General features: G+C 49.3%; 1 protein-coding gene across 5 annotated transcripts in view; it reads left to right on the forward strand.

The window, feature by feature from the left end:
- The window catches only part of LOC144334890 (uncharacterized), a 140,434-nt gene that overhangs the window by 49,645 nt on the left and 78,491 nt on the right, over positions 1-12,298 (forward strand). The window contains exon 2 of one of the 5 annotated variants that reach the window (XM_077966737.1): positions 8,799-8,979. The exons of the other annotated variants lie outside the window; for them this stretch is intronic. Within the exon in view, the coding sequence (XP_077822863.1) occupies positions 8,799-8,979 (181 nt within the window). The remainder of the gene's footprint in view (positions 1-8,798; positions 8,980-12,298) is intronic. 5 annotated transcript variants of the gene reach the window in all.

The raw sequence follows: 12,298 nt of genomic DNA on the forward strand, positions 1-12,298 counted from the left end.
TGAGAGGAGGAGGCAGGTGGATCCCCTGAGGTTAGGAGTTCCAGACCAGCCTGGTCAACATGGTGAAACCCCATCTGTACTGAAAAGATGAAAATTAGCCGGGCATGGTGGCAGGCACCTGTAATCCCAGCTACTTGGGAGGCTGAGGCAGGAGAATCACTTGTACCCGGGAGGCAGAGGTTGCAGTGAGCCGAGATCGCACCACTGCACTCCACCCTGGGCGACAGAGCAGAAACTCCATCTCAAAATAGAAAAACACAAAAAACAAAACAAAAACCCAGTAATGAAAACCTGATTGCATCATCTGTGATGGAGATAGCGGATTATTTCATTTTTAGTGACAGGATGAATTGGATATGTTTGCAGTATTGATTTGATAAAGGAAATAGTGAGAACCAAATGTGCCGCCCAGCTTGGAACTCGCCTTTGGCAGAACACCTGGCGGGCAACAGACTGGAGATTCGGAGACCGAGGGGAGAATTCTCACGCTGTGACGCTGGTGCAGTGTGTGCTTCTGGACTCCTGCTGGAGGGAGCTGCCCCTTTGCCTTGCAGGCTTTGGTGCAGTGGAGACCTTAGGACCTGCCCCTCCTGGTACACCTGTGGGTGTGGTGAGCAGTGCCAGGGCTGAGGCACAGGTGTTGAGCCCAGAACGTGGGACGGGAGAGGTTGCACACGCCGTCAGGCGTCTGCTCCAGCAGCTGGGGGTTTCTACAAGGGGGCGGGGCGTTGGTTTTCCTCCTTGAATTTGGGTGGGGAGGGTGTCGTGGGGTGCTGTGTCTGCACTTGTGTTGCTCTGAGGTCAAGTTGTGGCCCCGAGTCCCTGTCCCCCTGCCAAAGTGAGGTTTTGCCCATTTTCAGGTCAGATTTCCCTTGGGTCCGGGTCTCTAGGAGTGGGGGGCAGTCGAAGGGGGCATGAGCACGGTGGACGCCCGTGGGCCTCTTCCTCTCCCCTCAGCTCCTGGGCTGTGTGTGAAGAGCTGCCCAGCGGAATCACCCTCCTGCCTGGTGTTTCATTCACCAGAAATCGTTCTCACTGTGGACTCTTGAGTCAAATGTAATCCAGGAATGGAACGTGCTGTTGCTGGATGCCACACACAGCATCAGGAGCTTAGTTGGGGATTATATGATCTCACCCCACACCTTAAAAGTAAAGACTGTAGTTGTCAGGCGTCTGAGCCCAAGCCAAGCCATCGCGTCCCCTGTGACTTGCACGTATATACGCCCAGATGGCCTGAAGTAACTGAAGAATCACAAAAGTGCAAATGCCCTGCCTGGACTTAACTGATAACATTCTACCAGAAATAAGTGAAAATGGCCAGTCCTTGCCTTAAGCGATGATTTTTGTGTGTGTGTGTGAAATTCTTTTTCCAGGCTCATCCTGGCTCAAAAAGCTCCCCCACTGAGCACCTTGTGACCCCCACTCCTGCCCGCCAGAGAACAACCCCCATTTGACTGTAATATTCCTTTACCTAACCAAATCCTATAAAACGGCCCCACACTTAGCTCCCTTCGCTGACTCTTTGGACTCAGCCCGCCTGCACCCAGGTTAAATAAACAGCCATGTTGCGCTCACAAACCCTGTTTGGTGGTCTCTTCACATGGATGTGCATGACAATAGTTAAGGGGATATTGAAGTCTTTGGCAGCTCCAAGAGCCTTTTCAGTTTGTGTCGGGCCATTGTAGGCAGAAGGAAATACTTGCTTAGAGACTCTTACAGAAATGTTCGGTGCAGTGCCATTAACTCATGGAATAAATGTGTAACTTTCCATGGCAGACCTCTGGAAAGAGATGCTCTTTGAGTGCACCCTGGCCTGCTCGCTACAAGAATCGGCCGTGTCACCCCGCTTTCCGTGGGCCTGCAGGTGTGCGTGGTCCATTGCCCTGCACTGTGGCCATGGAAGGGAAGATGATCTGGAATGCTGGCGACAGTTATCGGTGCGTGTTGATGTGTGCTGCTTTCTACAGGGGAGAACATTTCTGTTTAATAAACATCTCATCTCGATGATGACTGCAAGATATTTGAGTCTCATTCAATAGTGTTTCTGGGTTCCTTCTGTTTTTATCTGCTTTCTAGCACTAGGCAAGTGAAGACATGGAAAGTAAAAACCCATCGAACTTGTAGAGACATGGTGTTGTGGAGGAGCAGACTGTAGCCTCTGGCTCTGTTTAAAGATTGTAGTAAACCTCTTACCTGGCATAGTCAGGGTGTAAATTATCTTGTTTAATCGAAATGTGTATGAGTCATGCATTGTTGATGATGAGCCTGCATTTTTGATGAAATACCAGATTTTAAGGGAACATGTCAATGTGCTGTAAGATACCAAGAAAGTTCCTCACTGAGGTTTGGCGCGGGTTCGGCGGAGCTGGGCCTTAGGTCACCAGGGTCGTCTCTGGGAGCAGATGCTCAGTGTGGGCATTAGTCACTTAGCCTTTCCAGAGCCGAGGAGCAGCTCTCTGTGGTGGTTTTTGAAACCTGTATTTTGAGTCAGTTTGTCCCACTTGACTCGAAGTTGCCGCGCGATTTCAGACCTTTGCCTCCACCGTGCGCTCGTTTTCTTGTCCCCTGATAACTGCCTCGGTTGCCCCGGCCTGACATTTGAGCCTTGTCGTTCATGGACACAGGCTCCGTGGTGGGGCAAAGGCCACGACTCCGGCTTGCACAGTTCTGTGACTCTCACCATGGCTTATCACATCACTCCCGAGATCTCCGGTTTAGAGGAAGAGTGTCCCTTTCCTGCAGGCCCTGTGTGGTGTGGAAACCACCCCTACCTACCTTTTTCTGTTTGAACTGCACCGTGAAGCTATTTCTGTTCTAGTCAACCATCAGAATTTAAGGAACAGTGATTTATGTAACTTATCACACACTTCTCAGCAGTTCTTTATGAATTTCATTCTGTTGTGAAATTATTGCAGTTTTCATGGCTATGCTGGTCTCACGTTGTGGCCCTTGAAATGAATTCCCTTCCCCATTGTGTGTTAAGGTTGTGCCTGGGAGCTGTTGAGGCCTCACCTCTGCTTAGGGCAGTGGCTTTGCTCTCCTGACAACAGGAAGAATCTTATTTAGAGCATTTCTAATGTGGTTTTTGCTTCCAGACAGAGTTACTTTTTTTCACAGAGACAGCCACTAAAGTCATAAATTATACTCAGGATGGACACACGGGTCAGCTGACAGAGTGGAGTCCAGAACAGATCCAAAGACACAAAAGCAGTTCAGTGGAATTTGAGTCTTGACAACAAATGGTGCTGGAATTATGGGACAGCCGTATGCAAAAGAGTGAAAACAGGGAGAAATTCCTGTATGAAAATTAAGGTAGACCATAGCCCTGAATGTAAAATACCAAACTACAAAACCTGCAGAAGAAAGGGAAATTGTGGAGACCTAGGGTGAGAGCTCTTAGCCATACCATGATCCATAATCAAGGAAGAAAAAAGTAGGTAAGACTCATCAAAATTAAACTTCTAATATAAAAGACACCCCTAGGGAATTGAAGAGACACATTTTCGATAGATGGGGAGAAGATGTCTATGAACCATGCAGCCGGCAAAGGACTCGTATCCAGAATGCACAGGACTCCCACGGCTCATGACAGAGAACAAACCACCTGACTTAAAAGCGGAAGGGACCTGAACAGATGCTTCGCTGAGAAGGACGGGAGGATGGCCCGAAAGCATCTGAAATGACCTTCAGCGTGACTGGTTGCACCGAGATGTGCACCGAAGCTGCAGTGAATTTGTTCACACCCCTGCTGGAGCGCCTGACTAAGGTCTTCCGACAGCCCCAGGTGCTGGTGAGGACCGGCAGTCGGGACTCCTGTGCGATGCTGGGGTTCAGCACGGTGCAGACAGCTTGGCGATTTCTTACAAAACTGAACTCACACAAACGTGGGTCCCAGTGACCCCAATCCTGGGTATTTACCCTAGAGAAACAGAATCTGATGTTTAAGAAAAACTGTGCCCAGATGTTAATAGCGCTGTCTATAGTTGCCCAAAACAGGTTACAATGTGCCACAGCCATATGTGGAATAATAAATAGCCAGCAGCCCCGGGGCCTGGCTCTTGATCACAGGACACCCCAGGTGCACCTCCAAGCACGATGCCCAGGAAATCGTGATTTTGCCAGTGTTTTGCGACAACACTCGCAAAAGACAGACCCGGGGGATGGGAGGACACGGAGAGGGTGGTTGCTGAGAATGGGAGGGTATGCTTATGAGGCCCCGTGAGTGGGTTTGGGGCTGTTGGACTGTTCTGCTTGTGTGATGACGATTATGGGAATATTTGTGCCGAAATTCACAGAACTGAACACTGTCCACTTTACAGTAATTTTTAAAAAGTGGTAATATGCTCATTTTCGGTACTGTTTTTAATGGAAGATGGAGTTTGCAGATGATTTGTCAGGGCAAGCCTGTCTCAAGAGTTTGTAGACGATTCTTTAGGGGACTGTCTCAGAGCGGTTGGGTTGGGTTGGAAAAGCCTTCCCTGTTGGGGGCAGTAGCATGGGGCATGGAAAGGATATTGCCAAGGAAACACGTAGAATCCTTTGAGGAAGCATGTGTATTTCTAACTTGCTATAAGATAGAATTGGAAATTGTAATGGTTTTGTTTTCTAGAGTCTTGGTAGAATAGGGAAGACAGTGTAATAAAAGCTAATTTTGAAATGAAGAATTTTAAAGATTTTCAACAGCAATTGCTCTAGGAAGTCACCCTGGAATGTTTTTAAAGATGTTCAGTAGCAATAGCTCTAGGAAGAGTCACCCTGGAGTTGCTTCTTGAGCATTGGTTTCCTGGCTGTATCTTCCGACTTTCATTTTTAAGTTTTGCTGTGAGTTGGGGATGTGTGGGAATAGCCATCCCCAGGTGTTGGGTAGGAGTCGCCCTGCACGGGGGTGCATGTGCCCCGAGGCCTGAGGCACTGTTTCAACCTAGCTTGGAACATGGGGACTCTTGTCAGTATAAGAGTACTAGTCTGGCAGGCTGGGGGAGCCCCGGGGTGGTCTGGGCACTGTCCTCCCTGCCTGCAAGATGGCAGCTGGAGGAGCTCGAAGGCTGCCTGCCTCATGGCTGTCAGCGCAGCAGCTCCTCCTGGCCCTGGAGCAATCTTTGGGTCCATGAGTCTCTGCGCCAGGACTTGCCTCCTGGGACCTCCGCCATTGTCCTGAGGGCCCTGGTGCCACTTTCCCGGTGGGACCCAAGCCTCAGGCAGCTACGACCCCAGATTCGGTTGCTTTCCCTGCCGGCTCATTGCAGCACGAGTGCTCACCTCACTCAATGTAGAGCCTCAGGTTCCTTCAAGATCCCCAGAGATGGAATCTCCCAATTTAACAAGACAGTTGGTGACAAGATTGGTGCGGCACTGATTTAACTCAGCTTCCAGAGTTTAAGTTCCCAAGACACAGTCCTGCTCCTTCCTCGGCCTCATCCTGTGTGGCTGGTGTGGATGCGGGGTTTCCAGAGGGTGGGGCTGAGGCAGGTCAGCAGCAGGGGGATGGCTCATTATTGATCGCTCAATGCCTTGAGGATAACTAGGATTAATGACCTTTATAGGGCTGTAGTTTTGGAGTATATATATGTGCGTGTGTGTGTGTGTATGTATGTATATATATGTGTGTGTGTATGTGTGTATATATGTGTGTGTGTATATATATATATTTAACCAAGGTGGACACGGTTATCACTGCATTTTTCTGACATGAAACTTGGAGAGCAGAGGGTTTAGGAAACTCCTGAAGCCACACTGTCAGCGGGACCCGGGCGGTCTGGCCTTAGACCCTGCACTGTTTGCCCCTCACCACGCTGTCAGCAGACCCGGGTGGTCTGGCCTTAGAACTCACGCTGGTCGCCCCTCCCTGCCACGTTGTGGGGATTTTCCTGCTTCAGGGCAGCATTTGATAGCTTGTGAAACAAGATCAAGACTTACTATGAGTGGATATGCCATTATCTGAGATCCAGATCGTTTCCTGGACCTGGCGTTGCCGATGTCACGTAAGGGAAGGTAAAAACATTTTCATTGTGGTCACTGGGGCTCCTGAAATGGTATTTTTCCCAGTGAAAGTTTACCATAAAAATCTGTTAACTCAATACTATGTGAACAGGAAGAAATGTGTTGGGCTCTAGTTAAATGTCTCAGAGCCACAGAAGTGAATGAGGGCACCTTCCGAGCACAGCCTCCTGGAGGAGGCCAAGGACGTTTGTCTGGAGGGTTTGCCATGAAGCAGGACTTGGGCAGGGCTGGTCTGCCTGGAGAGGCCTCTGCCATGATGTAGGTTAGGTGAAGTAGTTGACGGGTGGTGGCGTGAGGTCGGTGGTCCCCGAGGAAGCCCCTAGCAAGGCCGGTTTCCGTGGGATGCAAAACTGCCATTCAGTGGCTGTAATCCTGGCTTCACGGGTCTGACATACAATCCTGCACTTGGATACTTGTGATCCCAGCCAGGGCAGATGGCCCTGAAAGGACATTCGGACTGTGATGGCTGCACCCATTTTCAGCATCTGTAGGGTCTCCTGTGTATGTCTGTGTTTCCATTTTCTTTCAGCACAATTTCTCCCAGCGAAGTCGTGAGAAATAGAAGGAAAGGTGGAATGAAGATGTGATTGAGGAAAGTGTGGTGTGGTCTTCGACCTTATTTTGCCTTGGTTGGTGCTCAAGAACTCCACCTGACCTCAGAGCTGAGCATTTCTGCCAGGAAGTCCTGCCTTTTATGCTACCTCGAGGCCTGTTGAGACACTCCAAGAAGCTTCGTTAACAAATTGCCTTTTCCTTTTACAGCAGTTGGATATATTTGCAGCAAAACAAAGGAATAACCCCCCAATATGGTGATGAAATGCATTTAAGTATAGATAGCATTCAGTCTTGAAGGGCCTGGGATTTTAATCATCTTTGGGTCATGTAACAAGTGGTGTTGGTGATTAAAATCTCCTGACAGCTTTGTTCTGCCACGTTCCTCAGTTTTGAATGATGATCTTCCTGGTGTTGTACCTTGGGAGGGGCGTTTGTGTCAGTAGAGAGCAGAGTGGTGGTTCCCAGAGACTGCGAAAGGACAGAGGTGAGGCCCCTGAAGGACACTGGTCTTCCTGGTTTCGGGGTTTGGGGCTCAGCCACCTTCCTGTGTCCGTGTAAATTATACCCAGGATCATTTTCACTCGCGCCACTTTAGTTGAGCATTGGAGCTTCAGGATATGTGTGTGCCCACGTCACCTGGGCCGTGATCCTGGAGTTGGGTGAGACTGATTCCCGGGTTTATAGAATTACTCTGGGATTATTGAAAACAGAAGCACTTGAGGCATTCATAATGCTATTTCCTGAACGTAATTTATGTTCAGTTATTCAGAAACGTTTATCTGAGGAAGCATCTATAATTTTTGTTTTCTGCCACTCAGTGCTAGAAAGAATTGTGCAACACTCAAGTGAGTGGCATTATTCCTCTCCCTCCACCATGCAAGCAAGATTAATGGTACCTCTGGCTCCCCTCAATCTTCTCGTCTGCAGGGTGCCTGGCGTGGCAGTGTGCTGCCTTCCGTCTTTTTGGGGAGAATTAGTCGTGTTTGTGTGTACTGCTCAGCTCAGCCTGGTGCGGTTGTGTGAGTGAGGAGCTTGGATGCTAGGTGACCCTCCCAGGCCTGCCTCCCACCTCTCTAGGCCTTGTTCTAAACTGACAGATAAACAGTGTGTTTTGGAAGAGGACAGCAGCAGGGCAGGAGAGAGTTTGTTCAGACTTTCTCCTCGCACTGATGTTTGAGCCTTCATCCGGCCTGGGCACTTCTACAGAGCTGCGTATGTGTGTTGCAAACCATTCCCTCCCAGTAACCGTGCTTTCAGAGGTTTGGAAATGTGACTTAACTCATCTTCAATTTAAAGCGTACTATTAAATTTTAGTGTTGAAACTGATGTATTTTATGGCCTTTATTTGATTTCTCTTGATTTTTTTTTCCCCATATGAGACGTGGCATCTTAAGGGAGACAGCCTGGTGTTGGCCGCCTTTCCTAAGGATGGAAGTGAATTCTGAAAGCCCTTTATGTAGGCAGCGAAATAATCAGGGAACCATTATTATAGCTATGTCTGTCCATGTAAAGCGAGCACGACTCATAAGCAGAAAAAAGTGCAGCCCGGGGCCAAGGTGAGCCCTAATGCTGCCTGTGCCTCACCTCCCTGCCATGAGGAACGGAAGTGCAAGCGCAGGTGGTTGAGTTAGCCTCCAAGCCCAGCCTGCGCCGCCCTCACATCCCTCTGCATCTGCAGGGGCACAGGCCGTGCTGCCATCCCTCGCTCAGTGCCAGGGCTGATGCATCAGGAACAGTGGGTACTGTCCGCCCCTTGCTCGGTGCCAGGGATGATCTGTCAGGATCCCTCGTGCTCATCTGGTCCTCATGTCTTCATCACCAGCCTCCTGCTGGTAACGGGCTTGTTATTACCTTGGTATGGGTAATAACATACCCATACCAACATATGTAATAACATACCCATACCAAGGTGTTGTGGGGCGGTGCTCAGTCCTCCGAGGGAATCGGCCCTTAGACGATTCATATTCAACAGGACCGGGAAATGGGTTCTTGTTCCATGTCCTGGATCCCAGGAAGCCCTTGCCCTGGACCCTGTAATGCCCGGGGTCTTCCTGAGAAACGCTGGTGCCACTGGAGCACAGCCCAGCCCAGCCCCCTCCAGTTTCTCCGCTTTGTAACTGCACTTGTGTTTAGCAGATCTTCCAGGACTTAGATGCTGCTTGGTGTGAGCCAGGTTTTGTGTGGAAAGAGGAGAGATCCGAGCCGGCAACCAACCAGCCCAGAACCATCTTTTATTCTTCCAGATTCTGTGTCAAAAAACTTACCCGTGGACATTGAGGGTGATGCATTTCTGCTCGAAGACATCTGTGGACTCAGCTGGAGGGATCGAAAGGATGTGGAGCCTCTTCACTCCTGGCCTGGGCTTGGACCTGCTGTGCAGCCTCTCAGTGGCACCAGGGCCCCCTTGTGTCACAGTGGCCTCGGGTTGGTACTGCCCCAGGGTGTCCCAGGCTTCATGATAGTAGGGCCTGCTTGTGCCATGGCGGCCTCAGGATGGTGGCACTGCCCCAGGGTGTCCCAGGCTCCAAGGTCAGTGTTCCGTCCAGCGAAGGGAAGTTGTACTGTAAGGTCTAGTCTCGGAAGGTGCCTGGGGTCCTATCCTTCAGAGCGGTCCTGCACTCACCACAAATCAAGCCAGGGGAGGCCCTGCCAGAATTTGCAGCTGTGTTTCAGGTCATTCCACAAGGCCTCTTTTATTTTGGGCTAGTCAGGTATATAATTCTTATTCTCTGGTTTTTTTGAGACAGGCAAAAAAAAAAAAAAAAAAAACCTTTTTGTTGCCCAGGCAGTGGTGTGAGCACAGCTTACTACAGCCTCAACCTCCCAGGCTCAAGCGATCCTCCTGCCTCAGTCTCCTGAGTAGCCAGGACGCACAGGCACATGTTCCCCGTGTCCCCAATGCCTGACTTATTTTTGTATTTTTTGTAGAGATGGAGTTTTGCAATGTTGCCCAGGCTGGACTCAAACTCCTGGACTTAAGGAGTCCAGCTGCCTCAGCCTCCCAAAGTACTGAGATCACAGGCATGAGCCACCGTGCCTGGCCAAGTGTGTTTGTAATTTCAAAATTAAGAGGACCCAGAGTCAGTTAATGACGTCTCTACTGGAACATGCTGCTTATAGTGCATTAGGAAAAATCATCCAGAACTTGGAAAAGGGGCTGGACAGACACAGCCCTTTGAGGTTGTCCGATGAACCCCTGGGGTCTTTAACCATCTGGAGGGATGTACCATGTCAGACTCACTATCGTCGACCGGCTGAAGCCCAGATTTCATGAGGCTTTGTGTCAGCTTGTAGTACTTTCTCTGGCAGAGATGCGAGTGACTTCTTCTCAGTGAGAGGCTCATCTCAGGGACTTCATGGCCTGAGGGACGGCAGCCTGTTTGAGCTGATCCAGCAATCTCGCGCTACCCTTATTTTCTGAAACGCCTATGAGTGACTTCTCACACGGTCTTTGAAGCGGCTTCATGCCCGCGCTCCTTGGTAATGATCGAATGCTTTTTTTGACCCCTCGTCCCCTTTCTTTGGGGTGTTCCAGTCTCAGTTCTCATGATGTGTTCTGCTTCTGCAGGAATTTCTGAAGCTGCTGAGTGTAGAAAGCACTGAGGAGGCTGTGCTCCCACCCCTGTGAGTCTTCCAGGCATCATCCTCTCCCCTTGGCGAGGCGGCGTCCATGGCACACCGAGGAGGCTGTGCTCCTGTCCCCCGTGAGCTTTCCAAGTGTCCTCATCTCCCCTCCAGGGGGACAGGAGGAACCTTTCAAACCCTTCTTAAACTTGTTTTCATGTCTTTGTTTTAACAGTTTTCTTTGCATCGTCTTCCTTATCCAGAAGTGAGGGTGAACGGAGTTATTCATGGGAGTCAAGAAACCACACGCAGCCCAAAGTGACGTTTGTTTCCCTGAAATGATTTGTGTGTGTTCACCTTAAAATGCAATCAGTAAAACAGGTGTGTTTTGAGGAATGACTTTAAATTATTCAGGTGAAAATGTGACAGTTAAATTTCATCATCTGTGCGGGTGTCCACAACCCCCTTCTGTGATTGCGTGTGAGTTTGTGACTTGTGGTTATTTTTGAAGAAAGAAAATCTGTTGCGGAGGACTTCAGATGGTGTGCTGGGATTGTGTAGGGTGGACATCGGGGGCTTCAGTATGTGGCTTCCTTGAAGAGGTTCAAGTTAAGGCTGAGAGTCCCTACTCCAAAATGCTCCAAAACCTGAAACATTCCGAGCTTCCTCATGACACTCGAAGGAAATGCTCTTCGGAGCACTTTGGATTTCAGGCTGAGGATGCTCAACTGGAAAGTGAAATATTGCAAGACCCTTCTGGCCCCAGGAGCTTGGATAAGGTCATGGAGGGGGCCTGTGCCGGGTGTCCCTGGAGTGTGAGGCAGCCTGGGCTCGCTGAACTGGTTTTTGTAGGAGCCACAGAAGGGAAAGAGGGTCAAAGTGGCCACGCCTGGCTCCTGAGAAGGCTGGACCAGAAGGAGGTGGGCGCAGAGGGCAGCAGTAGAGTCCCCAGCGTCCGGGGCTCCTGTCCCTGGTGGAGTTGAGAGCCTCCTCTAGTTGTGGCCTCTCTCCTGTCAGCAGCCACTGAGGCCTGAAGGGAGAGGGGGCTGAGGAGAGGAGGAAGGGATAGGCCTACTTCTGGAGAGGGCCAGCATCTGCCTGTGCTAGCCTCGTGTGTTACTCCTGCATCCAGGGTGCACGGCCATGCCTCGTGGTGTAGCGGTTCCCGGGATGCACAGCTCTCTTGTCTGCAGTAACAGCTTTGTCTCCGACCCTTGGAGGCAAGTTACCTTTTTCCCCAGTGAAAAGAGGTAGAAAATCTTACAGAAATGCATTTGCTCTAATGTCTATTTTCCGATAAGACGTGGTCGCTTAGGCTACATCTTTGGGAGGTCAAGGCAGGAGGATCACTTGAGGCCAAGGGGTTCAAGACCAGCCTGGACAACATAGTAAGACCCCCATCTGTATAACAGAAAAGTTAGCTGAGTGTGGTGGTGCGTGCCTGTGGTGCCTGCTACTCTGGAGGCTGAGGTGGGAAGATCACTTAAGGCTACAGTGAGCTGCTATTGCTCCACTCTACTCCAATCTTGGCAACAGAGCCGAGACCCAGTCTCAGAAAGAAAAGTAAAAAAAAAAAAAAAAAAAAAAAAAAAAAATCCAGAAATGTCATTTTGTTTTTAAATTATCCCAAAAGAAAAATCGTTTTTTTCTAAGAATGTAAAGGGAAACTGATACGATTCTTTCCTTGCATTGTTTCTCCTTTTCAAATATTTACAGTAGTCTGTCCACATCATCTCTCATCTCATTACAAAGCAGCAGGTGTCTTTGAGGTTAGTGGTGTTTCTCTGTGTCGCACCTTGGAGAACAGCCAGCATGAAACCTCTTACCACGATCATGTACATCGTTTGTAGTCCCAATTAAAATCCTCTCCAGAGACACCTGTGCTGCTTATTATAGCAGAACTTTGGTTGTGCTGAAATGTGCATTCAGCTAATGGTTTTAAGCTCATATCTGAGATGATGCTGTGTAATTCCTGAAGCGTTATGGGATCAGTAATGATTGAAGATAATTCTGGCTGATGTCATTTAGAGGATATTTTTCACTTCAAGTTAAAGCTTCCTTCGTGATAGTCATTTTGGGATTCATTTAACTATGTGCTTTATTTCATAGCTCAAATTTTCATTAGTCATTTCATAGCATAGGATTTTGAAAGCAGATTTGGCAAAACCTTTCTAACAAA

Source organism: Macaca mulatta, chromosome 15, assembly GCF_049350105.2.
Source record: "Macaca mulatta isolate MMU2019108-1 chromosome 15, T2T-MMU8v2.0, whole genome shotgun sequence".
NCBI lineage: Eukaryota > Metazoa > Chordata > Mammalia > Primates > Cercopithecidae > Macaca > Macaca mulatta.